Genomic DNA, 21,344 nt, shown 5'->3' on the forward strand with positions numbered 1-21,344 from the left:
ATGATCATCTGTGTTGACCTAATCGCTACGAATTGACCTAGTCAGAAGGGTTTAGCTAGGAGATTTGTTGCTGAGAATGATTTACATCAATCTGTGTCAGACCTTTTTTTATATATAATCATTCATTTCTCAGGTTGTTAAATATCTGAAACTTTCAGCTTGTTTTATAATTTCGCTTTTGATTTCGTGCATAACCTAAGGTTAAATCTTTTATAATTTCGCTTTTGATTTCGTGCATAACCTAAGGTTAAATCTAAGTTCAACACCCAACTATTTCATCAATCTAAAGCTAACAACATCTATTCGAAGTTTTTTGACTTTTTGAAAAGAAATCTATCTCTTAATTTGATTCTCTAACAATTTATATACATAATATATATGACGTATCGTTGGGCTGCTTGTATATGCCTGTGTTTTTGTGTTCTCATCATCGGAGCAATTGTGTGTCCAATCCTATTTTTAGCCGTCTTTCCATATCAACACATGAAGTTTCATGTCATTGATGCTTCTTTAACAGAGTTCTACTTAACCGGTGATGATATACTTCATTATAACCTCACAGTAAACATCTCTATCAGGAACAGTAACAAGATTGAGCGTATTTCTTATCGGATTATTCGTTTTAATCTTTCTGGTTACGGTAAGGATTTGGCTTCGGTTTCTTTGCCGTCTTTCCTGCAAGGCACTAAGAATACAACATTAGTCCATCCTGTTTTTCAGGGACAAACATCACTCATACTACGGGGTTCTCATTTTAAGGATTTCATTCATGATCGGAAAGAGGGAAGCTTTAGCATTGATGTAGATCTCTACCTTATAACACAATTGAAGTATGCTGGTGGTGGAAAGGGCGACAAAATCAGTTTCACAGTTGGCTGTGGATTATTCAGACTCAATTTGTTGGGTTCTTCTTCTTCTTTAAGTAATCAAACAGGAATTGGTGGCTTATTTAAAACTAAGAGGTGCAAAGTACATACCGACAGAATTTACAATCTTAGAATTTTCTTTTATTTTTTAATTTCGTTTATTTTTATTACTCTCTTTTCCTCCTGTATCAGCAAACTTTTACAATCTTAGAATTCACCTTTCGGTTTCTTCTTCGTGGATTATCCAACATAGTTAAATAGATAAGGATGAAAATGGCTTTGTATGTATTTCAAGCTAGCCATGGGAGATTGGGAGGTTGATAAATGTTGTGGGAGCAACAAAATATTTGTGAATTTTTTTCTTTAAATATGGATTATTATGAATATATATATATATTGTGTACTAAATTATTTTAGAGTTTCAAAATATCAAATTCTAAATACCGCTATCTTTATTATTTGTATTGAAATTATTTAAGAACTTCAGGATATTAAATTTTGGAGTAGGCGAGTAGTATATGCCTATATGGTATTACTAGTTTCCACTGGGACAACTAACCATTTTTGCTTGTCGCTTTAACTTTGTTGCCTCTCATGGCTTACATTACCCAATAGCTACGAAGAAAAAAAAAAAAAAAGCCTTCGATAAGTTTTTGCACAATGTAATTTCATAGAGAGTTGACGTTACACACCGAACAAGTAGATCATTGTGTGTTGATGCCGTACGTTGGCCCAATGCCTAGCCTGTACCCATTCTCTTTGAGTTATCCACTGTTGGCGGTGATCTCAGGTCCTCAATGAAATCTTATTTTTCTCAACCCACGATGTCCTAGTTGACCACCTCCGTTCCGTTGTCAATACGACAGTTTCAAATCCAGGATTCAATAGAGTTAAGGTTTCTTCCGTTGAAAGTGTTTTACTAAATCCTATTGTCTTATTTATTTATTTTGGATCAGAAAAGGATCTTTATAAAAGATTTCATTTTGATTGGTCATGACCCTGTCAACATCCTACTGAAACAGCCAGAAGGTCATGATCCTGTCAATTTTTCTGCATTTCCACGCTTCAAAGTTCTGTAACTTTACATTTTTCTTCTCCAACTTCTCAAAGTTTTGTGGCTAATCATTTCCACTTTTGGGTACTACATAAGATCCAATTATTATCTAATTTCTCAGAAACTTATCTGAACTTTCTGTTTGTTCTCTTTTACTTTGGATTTCGTGTGTAAGTTTTGCTCAAAACGAAGACAATTAAACCCAATAACATCGATCTCTTTTGTTTTTTTTCCTTTGTTATTTTCAATAAATCTATCTCTTAATTTGGATCCTAGCTATACATATGGGGGATAGTACGGATCTGTGTTTGGTTGGATGTATTTGTTTTTCTTGCTTGTTAATCCTCATCGGAGGAGTTGTATGTCTAATTGTATGTACACCTTTCATCATCCACCATGTGTACAGAAAGAGACACGTGGAAGGCATGCAAAACAAGGTATCAAAACATGATAGCAAGCATCTCATCAGAAGATGCCACCGGTCAGCAGATCTGACGGTCAGGGACAGAGGATCACAGAGGTACGATGGCTCATAGGAGCGCCAGATGATACCCCTCGGGTGTTATCACACCCAATCCCGAGGAAGATCCCAGATCAACGGCCGAGAGGAAGTTTGGCTGACCCAGATGTGACCAGACAAAGAGACACTTGTCTGACACGAGCAGACATCCATCTACCCGCATTAAATACCAAAGAGATATACACGTGTCAATCAGCTCGTGGAAGAGGCGAGGATAATCCTTCGTATTCAAGCCCAGGCCGCAGCATATGCCGAAGACCTCTGCGTAATAGGCACAAAGCACAAGAAGATAAGATTACAACGGCACTTCAGAAATGGGACCCACGTTCCAACCCTATAAATACCCCTCTCCACTAAGAGAGAAGGGGTCGATCAATTCAGAGCAATTATAGGAGAATATAGGAGAGAGAAATAGGAAGAGCAAGTAACCCCCTACTTCCGCAGACATATGTACACTCTAAAGTCATTCGATTATCTTTGTAACCATTCAATACATAGTGAAACACCAGCCCCGTGGATGTAGGCCTTAGTACCGAACCACGTAAATCTGTCTTATTTACATTTAAGCACCTTACATTGAGCGTTAAACTTCATATTCTTTACATTTATACTTGATTCTTGGTTTATTCCTTTATACGAACATTATTATAATAATATTAGACTAGACAATGACAATCCCGAAGGCTTCGAGTCGATGAATCGATATAATCATCCCCTTTACGCATACGGTGTAGAATTCTAGAATTAGGATGTATGCGATTATTGTTTGTGAACACGTGGATGGCTTCGTGATTTATGTGTTCACAATCTGGCGCTAGAAACAGGGACTTTATCCCGGTAAAAGATTTATCTTATCCTGTGATTTCACCTTAAACGCGCATTAAGGTTGTTCCCTATTCTGGGTTCAGCGTGCTTTCAAAACCTTTTTTTTTCTGGGTTCATGGTCTTCATTTTCACAAACACCATTTCAAAGCAGACAAATCCACGGCTATCTATCATAGATTTGCACGTGAGGCGTTTTCCTTTTTAAACTAAGACTTAATAATCCAGATTCATGAGTTCTCGCGACGGATCTGCCCTTTCAAGAGTTTTCTTTTTCAAAAATAGTCTGAAAACAAGGTCCATGATAGTTTATTAGAGGATTTGTATTGCAAAAACTAGACCGATGGAGTCTTTACATTTCTCTTTTATTAAGGCCCTTGGGAAGCTCATTTCCTTCTATTCCAATAATCTTGCGGATACGAATGGCACTAACCCGATCCTCGTGGATATCTTTGGTTCTCTTTATTTATTCCCCTGTGCAGAAAAAGATTAAAAATGGAAAAGATACTAGAGGCAGGAAAAACCAAAGCCTCATCAAAGGAGACACCGAGGATTACCCCGGTCATGACCCGAAGCAAGCAGAAAGGAGACAAAGCTAAAACAGCTACTCAGAGGCAAGATGTTGCGGAAATCACCTCACCTATGAACACTAACTCCATTGCAGCCGCGGCTCTCAAAGTAGCAGCCACAAAGAACAACGAAACTGTTGCGGCCCTCCAGGCTACAGAAGCTAACAAGACTTTGGTTTCAAACCAAATCCATCAATAAAAAGAAAGGGTGGCAGAATCTATGACACATCAGCCCGGACATCCACCAGTCTTCGGAATGCCGTCAACCAACGGTCAGAATCAAACCATAAAGTGGTTTTAGTACCGCTGGTGGAAGCTCAACTGATGGGGCCAAACTTGGAGATACCAACAATTGAAGTCGATCCTCGGCCACCCTTAATACACACAGTAGACGAATGGGGAACTATGTCCGTAGGGGTACAAGCCGGAACTCCCAATCAGGGATCAAACCAGTCCCACCGACTGATGGTAGAGCTCGAAGAATTGAAAGCAAATTCTAAAGCACCAGAGCCTAATCGAGACCGAAGAATCATCCTAGCAAACGCCGCCATGGGAAGCAGTGCATCCGATCCGGAATATGCCTCCGAAGACTTAGACTATTATGACAGTGAGGTTCGAAGAAAGAAAAACTCAACTGAGCATGAGAACATGGGATATTACCGCGCAATGGAGGAGCTGCGTGATGAGATGATGGCTGAGATCAGGAAGTTAGAAGCCAGACAAGGCGGAGGAAGGCTTGAAGAGGTGATGAAAGAATCTAACTCCACGCCCCTAACTCATCGCCTGGCAAATACCCTCATTCCGTTAAAGTGCCATGTCCCAACTTTTGAATGCTATGACGGATCCAGTGATCCCGCGGCACATATCCGGTATTATAATTGTATCTTAGCCCGATGGAGTCAAAACGACGCCGTCCTCTGTAGATATTTCCCATCAAGTCTGAAGGGATCGGCTTTGTCTTGGTTTTACAACCTGCCACCTGATTCCATCAACTCCTACCATCAACTCGCAGAGAAATTCTTTATGCAATTTTCTTGTTTAATTTGATTCTAAAATATTGCAACAAGTAGATTTTCAAAAGTAATAATTGTAAATACCAAGTATGAAGCATCAAAAGTATTAAAACTAAGCATACTCCATCAAAATAGATCACAATCACTCAAATAAAAATCATATTCAATAATAGTTCAAGGCAAATAATCATATAATTATTGCAAATAAAAAGATAAAATAGAATATACCACTTTTTTTTGTTCGAAAAATAGCTTCCTCTATCGCCCCAGCAATGTGGTTTAGCTCCTCATATTAATCACGATCTCAAAATATGTGTTTGTTGCTCAAAAGATGATTGAAAGAGTGAAAATTAATAACACAAACTGTTTGCAACAGTGTATTGGTGTTGCAAAACAGCTGTTACAATGGAACTGCTACAGAAAAATTGTTTCTTTGTCACTGATTTAAGACTGCCCTGAAATAAGACTTCCCTAAACGGCTTAATGTTCTTCAGTTGTTAAACAATGACACTTTTCTGCGACTGTCTACCGAGGGTCAATGTTCTTCAGCTGTTCTTCTTTATCAACAACAGCAACAGCAGAAACAGAGTTTGGTAAAGCTCTGATTTCTTCTTCTCTGGCTCTCCTTAGGTTCCCAAACTCTCGACACCTCTTCTATATGACCCAAGACATCTATTTATATCAAAAATACCGATTAAATCTCTCCAAAATCTTCCAAAATCTCTTTCCTTCTCTTCACGGTCAAGTTGCGACAATTTCTTGTTTTAGGATTTCTACCCGTTTCTGAGCTTTCCTTTTTATTCTAAACTCTTCCTTAGATAGATACAAATCTTTGGGAAGGTTTACAGCGTTTTAATCACTCTAAAATTCCCTAAAACAGGTCACACACGTGACTTTCCATATTTTCTTTTTGTGAGAAAAATCCGTCGTTTGAGCCAATTCAAATCGATTTAAACACCCATATCAGATTTCTAGACCCATAAGGAGTCTATCCTATGAAAATCAGAGGTTTAATCGACCTCAAACTCCTCCAAATCACGATCACCAAAATTGTTCTTTAACTGCACTATTTTCCCGCCAATTTTCTGGTTTATGAAAGTTGAAGATGGTTGTCCCTTATCCAGAGTAGGGGTGCGATTAGCAGACGCCTGGAAATGGGATACCCCTTAGTAATTAGGTTACCCCTTATCCAAAGTGAGGGTCCGAATAGCAAATGTCCTCCCATGAACACAAAAAACACTTTTCGAGCCAATTTCTCCGCAAAATCTTATTTTTCCAAAAACACCTACAAAGACATAAAAAGCCAAAATAAATACAAAATCGAGCACTAACAATATATACAATTGAGATTATATCAGACACAAAAATGTGTCTATCAAGTTCGCAACGCTTTGTTGGCGTTACAGAAACTACTATTACAGTTACACTTCTGAACAATTGTTGCAAGGAAACAGTTACAATATACGATAAAAGAATAGTGTTGTTGTCACTGTTTATATGTCGCTGCAAAGACTGTAGCAAAACCGTGAATAAACCATGGTTTATTAACGACAGGTTTTGACAGCTTATTGTTCTTCGTCTTCTTCTCTTCCTGCAGGTGCAGAAAGCTCTGCAACTTCTTGTTCTTCACTCTGTTCTTGCCCCCAATCACTCCATGCCCCTTCTCTGTTTCTCAACTACCTTTTTATGCTCAACAACATCCAAATCTCCTCGGTTTAATGCAAAATAGTTCCTCTTTAATCCATTATTCTCCACTGCCATTACACGAAAATAACTTCCCTTTTTCTTCTCCTACACGCACCTACAGCAGTTCAACTCTTTCAAAACACGTCATACAAGTTCACTGGAGTTCAAACTCTCCAGAGACACGCCAACTCCCCAATTACAGCTCATACATTCCGGAAATAACCGAGAAAATATCTTCCCTGTTTTATCTCATCCCTGTCTCGTGAAAACATTCCCTTTATGTGTTATTCTTCGACTGAAACTCTCCAAACAGGATCCCCGCACGTGCTAGATGATGTAAAACACTTTGTAACAAATGAAATCCTTGATTAAAGCAGATGAAATCCCGAGTATTCTTCACGAAGATAATATTTCCCTGTTTTCTTAAATCGGTGAAAATATCCTTCCTTTCTTGGATCAAACTTTATTACCAAACCTTGTTTTACGTCAATAGAGTAATCCCAATCCAAAACACGAGCTAACTCCGACTAAAACTCGTGCAAACCAAATCTAGGGAATTATGTTTTTTCTTTCCCGCCAAAAACAGTTTCAAAAATGAAGAAGGAGATGGTAAGCCCTTAACCAGAGATGGGGTGTGAATATCAGGTGTCCAACTGAGGTGCCCCTTATAAATTGAGGTTCCCCTTATCCAAAGTGAGAGCCCGCTTAGCAAATGCCCTCCGGGTACAAAAACCACTTTTCGAGCAACTTTATCCATAAGAGCTTATTTCATAAAACACCTACAAATAAGTTTATTAGTGACAAAATGAGTCCCAGCTAATGTATTTATTGGTGAAAATGCGTCGCACTTTCGTCCTCATCAATTAGTTATATACCTCATATCATGTACATGTATATGTATTGGTTCGAACTATCATTCTTACAAAAACAAATGGTTTTTGTCCAACCCGACGATGGTGAATGATCGCTTTTGAGTGATCGACGGTTCATATTGCTCAAAAAGTCCAGCAAAATGAAGGAGATAAATCGTGGCCCAAAGCGCACCCTTCGTTTCAGCCTTCATCCAACAGATCAGATTCTACTCTCTCCTTTTGTTACGCATACCTTACGCCTGTTGAATTGCCACTATCAGGGTTTTTTTTTATTTTTTTTCTGCTCTAGCTTTTTATCCGTAACGGAAACCATAACACCACCATTAAAAATATTAGCACTGTTTCATCCAAAGAATTCCTTTTCCTTTTATTGAAACCTAAATAAGCAAATCAATGGTTCCATGCGTTACGAAAATAAAGATACCCATTAAGTTTCTTTCTTCGCTATTATTTCTCCTTATTAATCCCTGAAATGTTCGACTATTTAAATCCCTAAAAGAGTTATCTTGCACAGGTTCTCTGTGCTTACAATCCCCTTTTTCTCTATCATGATTCATGTTAGTTTCGGTGATTTTGGTATCTTTCGAGATTCTCTGATTATTTTGATATTGTTGTAAAGTTTTATTTGGTGCTTTTCAAGAAGCTTTTCTCTGATTGATTTTGTTGACGGTGGTGCACCGCAAATTTTGAAATCAGAGAAAAACATCAATCTCAGGTAATTCTCAATGGAATCCCATTCCACTTGATTTGAATTGGTTGTCATTCTTAACTGTTATACGCAGTCATTAATTTTCATCTAATAATTGTTTGTCATAGTACCAATCGCGAAATGGAGTGATGTAAGATGTTGTATTAGTGTGCTTCAGATCATTTGTATTAGGTTAGTGGTTTATTTGTAAATCTTACTTTCTCTCATTTTGGTTTTATGAAATTAGGCTCAGTTATTTTTTTCTCCTAATTTTGGTTTTACTTTTTTTTTTTTTGATTTGATTTTACTGATTTGGGTTATCTGCAAGTAGGATTTTTATTTATTTATCCTAGATCATTTCTTTTGGCTTTAATCAATTTTGGGTTTCTATTTCATTCTCCCAATTGGCCAAACACCCTTTTCTCCAAAACAGGTTTCAGGTTTGGCATTATTTCATTGCTAGATGTCTAGATTGCGGTGTGGTTCATTGTGTTTGTTGTTTTTTGGGTTTAATTATACTCTGCTAATTTTGTGATTAGTAGTCCCTAAATCGTTATCTTTAGGCGTGCATCTTACTGTATCTGTTGTATCCTAAATTATAGATGGTTAATGTCTATGGTGGTGTATTCCGGGAGGTTCTCAAGCTTAACAGTTTCATGTTCTTCGGTATTCTACATTACACTCTTTTTGGAATTAATCATACCCAGTATTGGGATATATTTATTTTGTAATCTTTACATGATGTGCATCGACCGGTTCTCTGTTCACCAAACTCATGGATTCTCATTCGTTGCAGGTAATATTATTATTCAAGCTTTTGGATGATGCGGCGTTTAAATTATATGCAATCATCACTTTGGTGAGTAACAGCTTAATGGAGCCACAAAAGAAGAGGGTCGTCACCAAACAATGGCGAGTGACGATTAAATCCGTTATTAAAGGAGAATCCTTATGAAGAATGCCACAATGGAGCAAGACGAAGGAGAAACTGCGTGATTGCTATTCTAAGCACTAATTGTGTAAATAATACAACAATCGGAGAGGGTCGTCACCCTAAAAAAGGCGAATAAAGTACTCATTGGTTTGTATGATCTGTATAATATGCCATAAAGTAAATATTTTGTGGAATTTTTTATTTGACAAGTCAGTCATGGCTCACTCCGTTTTATGAAACGTGGCGCAATTAAACCATAAATCTGGAAGTGTTGGTTTCTTGACTCATTCTAATTTTTGGCATCACCAATTGAGCGTGTTTCACAAATATAAGAATGTGCACCTGTGATGAAGTACCTTTACTCAAAAATGTCCCATATCGGTGAAGGTAAAACTACAAAACTCATCCATGCATCTATTTTCATGCGCTATGTCCCATATCGGTGAAGGTAAAACTACAAATCCTCATCCCATGTATGCAGCTATGCGTTATATAGTTGATCATGTACTATTTTACGGAAAATGGCAATACAATATGTTCACTATTTATCTGTTAATCTACTATTTTTCTGTCTTAATTTCATGGTTTCTTCTATTCGTCTTATCTAGAACAAAGAATATAATCCAACTTCATCAGTTTACTAAGCTATCGAGATCTATTTTCTTATGGATGTTTTTAGTATCCCAAATGTTCTTTGGATAAATTTGTTTTTTTGTTGTCAAGCAATGAAAAGTAGATTTAAAGACAAAAGTGTGAACAATGATATAAATTTCAAGAGCTCTTTCACCTTCTTATAGGTTTTCAAACTACCGTCTGAAACAATTTTCACAGTCGCAATTGAATTTTTTTATGGGACTTCTATGATAACTTGCGAGGTGCCTACTTTGTTATCAAATTGGTTTTTCAGACCTTTTACCTATTATGCACTGATTTCTTCTACTTCTGTTATAACAAAAGGTTCAGTCAGATAAATTCAGACTGAGAAACTCCACCAATAACAAAATAGTAGTTGTGTACTCATTTCCAAGACCAAATTTTGAGTTTAAGGAGATAGATAGTCACTGTAAAGGTGTTTTACTAGCTAGCTTGAGGAAACTAATTCACCGGTTTATCTCTTTATTTCTTTTATAGGAAAATAGTAGTTGCGTACTCATTTCCAAGGCCTACAAACAAATTATGAATTCATTATTTTTTCATAACTACAAGTATGTTCTACTCTTCATGTCAACCCAAGTTTCATCTTGAAAGGATTTTGAACATGCTGAGAGTTATGCTTACTAGATAGTATCACTAACTGCACGAATAAAGTGTCACCAACTACAAGGTCGAGGAACATGTACTACGGTGCCTTACTGCTTACTATGCATATAATTGCAGAACTCCTTTGAGTCTACTGTTCATGGTACAATCAAATACTGACCATCCAAAAATTAACTCTATGCAGGTACCTTATTCGCTTTAAAGTGACAGACCATGGTGGCCGGTAGCACCATATTTCCTTCATGGATAGTGAAATCCATAGTATTGTCCAAGGCACTGCCTCAAACGTATTGTCTTTCCCACAAATATTTTATGCCTCAGGAGTTGTGAAGCAACTAATCAACTTCAACAGAACAAAGTGATCATCTGCAACGGATTACTTGCATCTTCCACGTTGACCTCTTTTTTCCTCTCAAGGTTTTAATGAGGCAACATATTCGAGTCCAACTATGTTTTAAGTTTGCTTAATATTATACTCTTTTTCTTTAGTTCAGGTTTTTTCCCTCTGGGTTTCCTGACGAAGTTTTAACGAGGCAATTAATTTAGACTCATCGATCTTTGAAGATCGTATTACATGTGACAAACTACATGTAAAGTACGAGACAACATGTGAAGTACTACATGTGAAGAGTTGTATCAAGGTTTTATTCCACCGGGTTTTTCCTTGTCAAAGTTTTAGTAAGGAAATTGATTTCGACACAAGTCATCAAAGAGAGAACGACATTTGAAGAACTACCTTCAAAGCACTATATGTGAAGCACTATATAAAGTTTGGTTGTTGAACCACACAAGGGGAAGTGTTAAAGGCCCATACCCATGGATGTGTGGTCCAAAACGGAAGTGTTTTGGTCTTCCATTTTTCATGTATATATAAAGTATATTTATCCATATATCTAATACTAATTCGTAATTCTCGTGTTTCCTGCCTTTTTCTTTATCCCTATTATATTCTATTACAAAAATCAAAGAATTTATAGTAGATTAAGGAAAAAAATTAACCATAAATCACTGTCCCACTGTACATTCCAATTTTGAAAGGCACGAGACACCGATATTCCATGTGCTGTCAAGTTGACTCTGGATTTAGACTTCCTTTGCTGGGTTGTTCTTCTGAATCCGTTGGAACAGCAGCTAACGGTGTACTCATGACGAATAAGTGCAAAACAAATTAACTGTGCGCTTAATTATGACTACCTCCATATATACCTTATGTATTAATTATCGTACAATAAACACCATTTAATTGATAATACATAAGGTATATATATATATGGAGTAGTCATAGATTAAGCTAAGCTACTTTTCCTGTTTGAAATTGCATAATGTCAAATGTATACATGATCATCTGTGTTGACCTAATCGCTACGAATTGACCTAGTCAGAAGGGTTTAGCTAGGAGATATGTTGATGCTGAGAATGATTTACATCAATCTGTGTCCGACCTTTTTTTATATATAATCATTCATTTCTCAGGTTGTTAAATATCTGAAACTTTCGGCTTGTTTTATAATTTCGCTTTTGATTTCGTGCATAACCTAAGGTTAAATCTTTTATAATTTCGCTTTTGATTTCGTGCATAACCTAAGGTTAAATCTAAGTTCAACACCCAACTATTTCATCAATCTAAAGCTAACAACATCTATTCGAAGTTTTTTGACTTTTTGAAAAGAAATCTATCTCTTAATTTGATTCTCTAACAATTTATATACATAATATATATGACGTATCGTTGGGCTGCTTGTATATGCCTGTGTTTTTGTGTTCTCATCATCGGAGCAATTGTGTGTCCAATCCTATTTTTAGCCGTCTTTCCATATCAACACATGAAGTTTCATGTCATTGATGCTTCTTTAACAGAGTTCTACTTAACCGGTGATGATATACTTCATTATAACCTCACAGTAAACATCTCTATCAGGAACAGTAACAAGATTGAGCGTATTTCTTATCGGATTATTCGTTTTAATCTTTCTGGTTACGGTAAGGATTTGGCTTCGGTTTCTTTGCCGTCTTTCCTGCAAGGCACTAAGAATACAACATTAGTCCATCCTGTTTTTCAGGGACAAACATCACTCATACTACGGGGTTCTCATTTTAAGGATTTCATTCATGATCGGAAAGAGGGAAGCTTTAGCATTGATGTAGATCTCTACCTTATAACACAATTGAAGTATGCTGGTGGTGGAAAGGGCGACAAAATCAGTTTCACAGTTGGCTGTGGATTATTCAGACTCAATTTGTTGGGTTCTTCTTCTTCTTTAAGTAATCAAACAGGAATTGGTGGCTTATTTAAAACTAAGAGGTGCAAAGTACATACCGACAGAATTTACAATCTTAGAATTTTCTTTTATTTTTTAATTTCGTTTATTTTTATTACTCTCTTTTCCTCCTGTATCAGCAAACTTTTACAATCTTAGAATTCACCTTTCGGTTTCTTCTTCGTGGATTATCCAACATAGTTAAATAGATAAGGATGAAAATGGCTTTGTATGTATTTCAAGCTAGCCATGGGAGATTGGGAGGTTGATAAATGTTGTGGGAGCAACAAAATATTTGTGAATTTTTTTCTTTAAATATGGATTATTATGAATATATATATATATTGTGTACTAAATTATTTTAGAGTTTCAAAATATCAAATTCTAAATACCGCTATCTTTATTATTTGTATTGAAATTATTTAAGAACTTCAGGATATTAAATTTTGGAGTAGGCGAGTAGTATATGCCTATATGGTATTACTAGTTTCCACTGGGACAACTAACCATTTTTGCTTGTCGCTTTAACTTTGTTGCCTCTCATGGCTTACATTACCCAATAGCTACGAAGAAAAAAAAAAAAAAAAGCCTTCGATAAGTTTTTGCACAATGTAATTTCATAGAGAGTTGACGTTACACACCGAACAAGTAGATCATTGTGTGTTGATGCCGTACGTTGGCCCAATGCCTAGCCTGTACCCATTCTCTTTGAGTTATCCACTGTTGGCGGTGATCTCAGGTCCTCAATGAAATCTTATTTTTCTCAACCCACGATGTCCTAGTTGACCACCTCCGTTCCGTTGTCAATACGACAGTTTCAAATCCAGGATTCAATAGAGTTAAGGTTTCTTCCGTTGAAAGTGTTTTACTAAATCCTATTCTCTTATTTATTTATTTTGGATCAGAAAAGGATCTTTATAAAAGATTTCATTTTGATCCGTCATGACCCTGTCAACATCCTACTGAAACAGCCAGAAGGTCATGATCCTGTCAATTTTTCTGCATTTCCACACTTCAAAGTTCTGTAACTTTATATTTTTCTTCTCAACTTCTCAAAGTTTTGTGGCTAACCATTTCCACTTTTGGGTACTACATAAGATCCAATTATTATCTAATTTCTCAGAAACTTATCTAAGCTTTCTGTTTGTTCTCTTTTACTTTGGATTTCGTGTGTAAGTTTTGCTCAAAACGAAGACAATTAAACCCAATAACATCGATCTCTTTTGGTTTTTTTCCTTTGTTATTTTCAATAAATCTATCTCTTAATTTGGATCCTAGCTATACATATGGGCACTACAAGAAAAGGGGTCTATTGACACACTATTTTGCTACACATCAATAAATAATATGGAAATAGAGAGGTTTTAGCCTCACTGCATAATAGGTGTGGCATTAAGTCATATCTTTTGCCACACTTAAGAATAGATGAGGCAAATGATAAGTTGTTGCCTCGTATTGTTTGACGATGTCGCAATAGTTCAAGCTTTTTCCACATAGGTGTTGCAATAGCTATAAAAATATGGAAAAATATAATTACTATAAACTATAAACTTCCCTTTTCCGTCATATACGTGAAGCTAAAATTATTTGCTAAATCCTTTTTCTTTTTATTTTCGGGAAAACCAAATTTACCTTTGTAATATTCGCTTGATTTCCCTCTATAATGGAGTTTTGTGAAAAACTAATTTCCATATTATTCGCCCACACTCCCAAACTTTTCGCATCTTCTCGATTAAATTTTTTTCAGTTTTCCATCTCTCAAAAACAAACTCTCTCAAAACCCTATAAACTACTCCATTTTCTCAACATCTCTCCGAAACCTTCATCACCTTCTTGGCTTGTTCTCAGTTAAACAAAATCTCGTCACTCTGAAAGCCTTAATTTACTATTTCTCACTTAGCATTGCTATCTCTCCATGGAGATCTAAATAACACCTCCGGTTGATATGGGGGTTTTTGTTTTCGACACTCTATAGAGACTTACAGCAGGTTAATTTCTCACCTCTCTCTGAAATTTCAATTTCAAGATGGTTCTTATTTTTAATTTGGGTTTTATGTTGATTTTTTTAGGGATTCTTTTCGATGATGCAATTTGAAGAAGAGTAGGTTTCAAATCCCTATTTTATTCTTATAGGGTTTTCTTTATTCTGTTTTGGTGTGGTTTACTGATCGTCCACTGAGTAGATTTCTGTTTCCGTAATCATCATGTTTAGTTCGAAAGGGGCTTTCAATTTTCATAATTATCATGATGAGCTCCAGAAATTATTGCAAGATAATTCGGTATCACTTTTTTTCTGTAGCGTTCTTGAGAATTGTTTTTTCTATTATGGTTTTGTACCTTGTTCCACATCCCATTGAGAATATGTTGTACTCTGGTTATGTTTTAAGCAATGGTTAGAAAGTTTCAGAAACTTCGTTTGACTTGGTTGTGTTTAGATGAATCAATTTAAATTTCTTTTGGTTGTGCTTGTTGAGAATATTAGTCCCACATTGTCTGGGCAATCTAAGATCCTGCGGTTTATAATCCTTTGGGCCTCTCCACTCATTGCCAATTGGTTTTGAATTGGATTCCCGTATTCTAATATGGTATCAGAGCAGGTTATTTGCGACGTGTCATTTGACCGCGCCTTTACTCCGCGTCACCCGATTTATTGTCCACGTGTTAGACCCAACGAGGCTACATGTGAGGGGGCGTGTTGAGAATATTAGTCCCACATTGTCTGGGAAATCTAAGATCCTGCGGTTTATAATACTTTGGGCCTCTCCACTCATTGCTAATTGGTTTTGAGTTGGATGCCCGTATTCTAATAGTGCTAAGTCTGATATTTTATGGTGTATGCTTGTTATTGTAGCACTAAAGTCATATTTTGATTCTGTCGGGAGATTTCTCTGATTTATGAAAAGATTGAGAGTAAATTATTTGCATTGTATGATAGCTTTGTCATCCATGTATGAATCTTGTCATTAGCTAGTGGTAACACAAAGCTAGTGCCTTGTTTGCATTCCTGAGATATTTGTTTCTTATAAGAATAGTGTTTTATACGGTGAATACTGGTTGCACCTTTTATTATTATATGATTCAGAACTAGCTTTAAATGCAATTCACAGTACTTTAAGTTGTCTTTACAGTCACTTTTTAGTTTGGAACTTTGAAGTTATTCGAGGTTTAGTATTTGATCTTAGGGTTGATATTGTTATCAGATTTGATTGCTAAACTGATAAACTATTAATCTCTTAAGCTTAATAGGTGTTTAATCTTAATTTTTCAGTGGGTACATGGCTGGAGGTTATGCATTGAGAGTTATGGAGTAGTTGTATTAGAAATTTGCAATGTAAGTATATAATATGGGTTAGGGTTGATCTATCGTCGCCTTCAAAATAATACGGTGGCAATATAAATGAATACACATCATCTCCGCTAACAAATGCTATACTAACAACAAATGGTTGTATGTAGTTTGTATATATATTTGATTTGTTATTTCAGGGTGATTCATAGATTCAGTTATTGAGTACGAAACACGGATTCCTTAAGCTATTCTGACATAGATGATTGAGCTATTGGCATCAGTAACCACAAATCATTCGCCAAGATTGTTGTCATGGCCTTTAAAGGATGCTTTGTTGATCACGAAAACGGTAAGAATTTATACTAGATAATAAGCTTTCTTATTACTTTAAGTTGTAATATAATTATGGATCAGAAAAATAAATTATAAATGTTGGAAAGGAAATGCATTTGACCCCATAAAGTAAATGTCTTGGCTCCGTCCCTTCTAAATATCACTTCTTGATCATCCAACTGACAGTGATGTGTTTGTTAAATCCCATGTGATTAAATACAGTAGAAAAGTGTATGAACATTTTACTCTTAGGAGATCAGATCCTTTAACCTAAAAGTTTTATGATACATGGAGGTCCAAATGAGGGAACCATCTGGGTTGGATGAGGATGGTAACCTACAACCTATCAGTGATGAAATCTTTGTAAACGTAATATCTACATGCTCCAGTTCTGATAGAAACGAAAATTTGAAAAGACAAACGAAAGAGCGAGAGGAAGGTTATGTTAGGCGGATGAGGGAATGAAATGGGAAACAACCTTGCATACATGGGAAGTAACTATTGCACCTTAGAAGCAACCTTACAGACCTTTGGAGCAGCCTTACAGATAGGAGGAATAACTCGTTAGACCTGAGGAGCAGCTGTAGAGATCGCAAACTGATCGTATCTCTTTCTTGATCTTGAATTCATAGTATTCGAACAATCTCTTAACTAACACGTTAAAATTATCGGTATGTTAGTATGATGCTTATCTGCATGTTTGTATGATATTTCTCGTACAACTCAAGCTTCCATTAGACTTGATGATATTCTGCCATCTCTTGATTTATTTTTCCTTGGTGGTGTTTATTTTTTTGCTTAGCAGGAACGGGGCAGTGGAATAGACAACTGGGATGGATTTAGCATGGATTATGTCTAGTTTGAAGTATAAAGTTTCTTTACTTCTAATTAATGTTAAAGGTCAAAAATTGTGTAAATTAATCTGGTTTTTTTTTTCTTATGGTAAAGTTTGATTTACCACCCTACTTTGTAACATACATTTTTTCTTAATTATATATTTTGATTTCTTTGTTTCAATTTTTAGTTAAAAATACTTTCGTAGAAATTTGTTTACTGTGTACAAATTGCACATGATTACAGTAATCCCTAAACACGTTTTTGCGGCAGGCAAGTGTCTTTTTGCTGCACTCATGTGGTGTGGCGAAAATGTTTTAAAAGAAATATAATTAAAAAATTTAAAAATAATTTCTTTTTTCCCTCACGTTATTGACGCACCAGTTTGGTGTGGCAACAGATTTTTCAAATAAAATAAATAGTAAAAAAAATAAAAATTACTTTTTTGACGCATGTTATTGCCTCACTATTTGGCGTGGCAAAAAAACCAGTTATTGCTACAGTGTATTTAAGGTGTGGCAATAATTTCTTGCCACTCAGGCTGTTGCCACAGGCGTGGCAAAAAAAATTTATGTGGCAATAGGTTTTTGTTACATGAAACATGGGTTCTTGCCACATAAGTGAGGTGTTGCAATAGACCCCTTTTCTTGTAGTGGGGGGATAGTACGGATCTGTGTTTGGTTGGATGTATTTGTTTTTCTTGCTTGCTAATCCTCATCGGAGGAGTTGTATGTCTAATCGAATTTTTAGGCGTCGTCCCATATCAAAGAATGAAGTTTCATGTCAATGATGCTTCATTAACAGAATTTTACTTAACCAATGATGATATACTTCATTACAATCTCGCAGTCAACATCTCTGTCAGGAACAGTAACAAAATTGAGCGTATATTCTATAATGAAATCCGCTTGAAAACTTACTGTTACAGTAATGATCTGGCATTGGATTCTTTGATGTCTTTCCGGCAAGGAAGTGAGAGCACAACATTACTTCATCCTGTATTTCAGGGACAAACCTCCTTCAAACTACGGGGTTCTCGCCTTAGGGATTTTAATCATGATCAGAGGGATGGAAGTTATAGTATTTATTTGGTTATGTACCTTAGAATCCAAATGAAGCATGCTGGTGGTGGAAAGAGCGAGCAAGATTATTTCAAAGTTAAATGTGGATTAATGAGACTTCATTTGTTGGGTTCTTCATCTACTTCAAATAATCAATCAGGAATCGGAGGCTTATTTCAGACAAGGAGGTGCAAACTATCTGACGATGAAACTAAGTTTTGATCATCATCGAATTGAGTTTAAAGATATTTCATGCCGGCTTTGAGAAAATTGTTCAGGAAAGTCGACTTCATTCCTGGAGGCAGACATTATTATATTTTATATTTTTATTTGATGATAAAAAAAAAAAGTTGTGAGCTAGAACAGATGATTTATGTCTCCTTTGCCACTTTTCTAATTTTAGTTATGATACAGAGTGAAAATCTTGCTCGTATTAGAAAGGTCAGTAAGGTCTCTACTAAGGACGTCTTCACCTAAACGGAAAAAAACCACCTTGTCTCCCCTCTAGTGCTACTTAGCCTAAAGCTTTACCCTTCACCATTGCTTAGTGCTGAATAGCCTGAATCCATCCCTCGAGTTGATGGTAGAATCCAAAACCAACAGACGATTAAGCAGAAAATCCCAATCAATTGAACCATACTACCATCGAACTTGATAGGCATATTACCCCCATGAAAAAGATTGTCCAGAAGATTGAATTAAGACCAGATCATCGTGAATCCTTCTATCTTTTAGAGAAATAATTCTAGAAGTAGTGGGGCTTAGCCTATTAGTAAAAAATCTTAAAATGAAAACTGCCAAGAGCGCTGGGAGCGGGGCTTTGAGGTCTTTTGGTGACGAATTCCAAAATTACTATCAATTTCAGGCATATCCCAAGTTCAAATCAGACTCGTTCAGTTTTCTTCAAGTGTTTTATTAAATCCTATTGGAATTTTATTCTGACCAAGTTATATACATATACTAGGTATCGCGCCGGCCATCGGGCTCAACCTTTTAGAGTTTTGTTTATTGTTTGCTCGGTCTTTCAGTATCTTCTCATATTTTAGTCCGTCTATCTTCTCGTATAATTTTAGTCCGTCTATAATAGTCGGGAACATACTTAGTTAGTCCGGTCATATCAAAACGGTCCTGATATTTAATTGGACGTGTCATATTATAACGTGTTAGTTAGTCGGATCAGTGTTTACTTAGTCAGGTTATAGTAGCCGTCTCAGCCGTGGATTATAGAATATTTAAAGGCAAATATAATATGGACATTAAAATTAGCCGTGATTAGGTAAAATTTATAGGGTCTTCAGATTAATATTTGTTTTTTTTGGTCAGCCGATACACAGAGTTGAGTCAAATCAGCACCACCAAACCGACAGACTACCAAGATCTGTTCTTTTCAAAAGCCAAACAAAACAGGCGTCCAGCAATTCCCTTGGAAATCGCTTTTTTACCGGTCCACGATCACACTTTCCCTTTCTCTAAAAACTGAGAATTCACAGTCGCGCACAGAGAGATAAAAAGGAAAGACTCTTTCTTCATTCTTCTCCTTAGATTTCTCATTCACTCCCTCTCTCTCTCCACGAAACTATTCTCTCTTCCAATCTCCACAATAGACGGATTGATTTACATCTCTCGGATTTTCTTTCCTCCTTTTAATACCCCCATTTGTTTCTCTCTCACACTCTAAATTCATGTTTTTATTAGATAAAAAGAGAAGAAATATAAAAACATAGTTCACTTCTTTAGAATTCGGTTGGATGAAAAAATGAAAAATAAAATAGCTTCAGTTGGATGAAATAAATTCCCTCTTTTAAGCCCCTTGGTTTGAACGGATAGTTTGTTGGATGAAATAAATTTCCTCTTTGATGCCCGTTGATTTGAACGTGTTTTTAATATGAATGGAATACTTACGAATGCGCATAGAGCTTTTTGGTTCAATAATTAGGACAATGTCTATTTCCGAAAACATTGCCAAACTAAGTAAACTCATGTTTGGAAATCAAGTTATTATTAATTAATTAACCAGAACTAACAGTATCGGGAAACCAAGGAATCTGACGCACGAAAATATTCCTCGCCCAACTCACGATTCCCGTCGCTGGATGACAAAATCGATGGTCGGATTTATTAGTTTAGACAAACACCCCGTCGCCCAACTCACGATCCCCGCCTGCGGCCGATGCTCAACCTCTTGTCGATTTTTCATGTTCCATCGGGGTTCAACCTTTTTAGAGTTTTGTTTATTGTACATTTGTTTGGCCGGTCGATCAGTATCTTCCCATACAATTTTAGTCTGTGGTCATAGCAGAACGGTCTCAATATTTAGTAGGTCGTATCATATTATAGTGTGCTAGTTAGTCGGGTCACAGTAGCGTGTTTAATTAGTTGGATCATAGTAGCCGGTAGACGGGGCCTATGGCCCCGGCGATAGAGAAAATTTAAAGGAAGATGTACTGCCCACATTAAAATTAGTGTGTTAGTTGGTCCAGTCTATAATAGTTAGGAGCTTATTTAGTTAGTCGGGTCATAGCAGAACGGTCCCAATATTTAGTTGGTCGTGTCATATTATAGTGTGCTAGTTAATCGGGGCACAGTAGCGTGTTTAATTAGTTGGACCATAATAGCCTGATAGCCGGGCCTACGGCCCCGGCGTTGGAGAAAATTTAAAGAAAGATGTCGTGCCCACATTAAAATTAATGTGTTAGTTGGTCATATTTAGTTAATCAGGTTATAGCAGAACAGTTTCAATATTTAGTTGGTTGCGTCATATTATAGTGTGTTAGTTAGTCGGGTCATAGTAGCGTGTTTAATTAGTTGGACCATAATAGTCAGACAGGGCCGGGGCCGCGGTGGAGAAAACTTAAAGGAAGATTTATTTCCCACATTAAAATTTGTGTGTTAGTTGGTCCTGTCTATAATAGTCGGGAGCATATTTAGTTAGTTGGGTCATAGCAGAACGGTCCTAATATTTAGTTGTTCGTGTCATATTATAGTGTGCTAGTTAGCCGGGTCACAATAGTGTGTTTAATTAGTTGGACCATAGTAACCGGATAGGACCGGGGCATATGGCCCCGACGGTGGAGAAAATCTAAAGGCAGATGTAGTGCCCACTTTAAAATTAGTGTTGGTCCTGTCTATAATGGTCGGGAGCATATTTAGTTAGTCGGGTCATAAAAGAACGGTCCCAATATTTAATTGGTCGTGTCATATTACAGTGTGCTAGTTAATCGGATCATAATAGAGTGTTTAAATAGTTGAACCATGGTAGCCGGATAGCCGCGGCCTACAGCCCCG

At 36.5% G+C, this 21,344-nt stretch overlaps 3 protein-coding genes and 1 long non-coding RNA gene across 4 annotated transcripts; all 4 read left to right on the top strand.

Annotated features, from left to right (window-relative positions):
• The first annotated feature begins 278 nt into the window (after positions 1 to 278).
• Positions 279 to 1,197, top strand: LOC113278578 (NDR1/HIN1-like protein 10). The gene has a single exon (XM_026527386.1). It carries the CDS (start codon positions 379 to 381, stop codon positions 1,075 to 1,077), a length of 699 nt encoding a protein of 232 aa, XP_026383171.1. The 5' UTR covers positions 279 to 378; the 3' UTR covers positions 1,078 to 1,197.
• A 6,498-nt stretch (positions 1,198 to 7,695) lies between these two features.
• Positions 7,696 to 9,580, top strand: LOC113278579. Its single transcript, XR_003325573.1, has 3 exons — positions 7,696 to 8,117; positions 8,693 to 8,756; positions 8,887 to 9,580. It is a non-coding gene; the product is annotated as an uncharacterized LOC113278579 (long non-coding RNA).
• Positions 9,581 to 12,107: 2,527 nt separating this feature from the next.
• LOC113280743 (NDR1/HIN1-like protein 10) lies at positions 12,108 to 15,853 on the top strand. The gene is made up of 2 exons (XM_026529330.1): positions 12,108 to 12,586; positions 15,811 to 15,853. Exons 1-2 carry the CDS (start codon positions 12,108 to 12,110, stop codon positions 15,851 to 15,853), a joined length of 522 nt encoding a protein of 173 aa, XP_026385115.1.
• Positions 15,854 to 17,768: 1,915 nt separating this feature from the next.
• Positions 17,769 to 18,281, top strand: LOC113280744 (NDR1/HIN1-like protein 10). Its single transcript, XM_026529331.1, has one exon. The coding sequence runs from the start codon at positions 17,769 to 17,771 to the stop codon at positions 18,279 to 18,281; it is 513 nt and encodes a 170-aa protein (XP_026385116.1).
• The last annotated feature ends 3,063 nt before the right edge of the window (positions 18,282 to 21,344 follow it).

The sequence above is a fragment of the Papaver somniferum genome, chromosome 5 (assembly GCF_003573695.1).
Source record: "Papaver somniferum cultivar HN1 chromosome 5, ASM357369v1, whole genome shotgun sequence".
Lineage (NCBI taxonomy): Eukaryota > Viridiplantae > Streptophyta > Magnoliopsida > Ranunculales > Papaveraceae > Papaver > Papaver somniferum.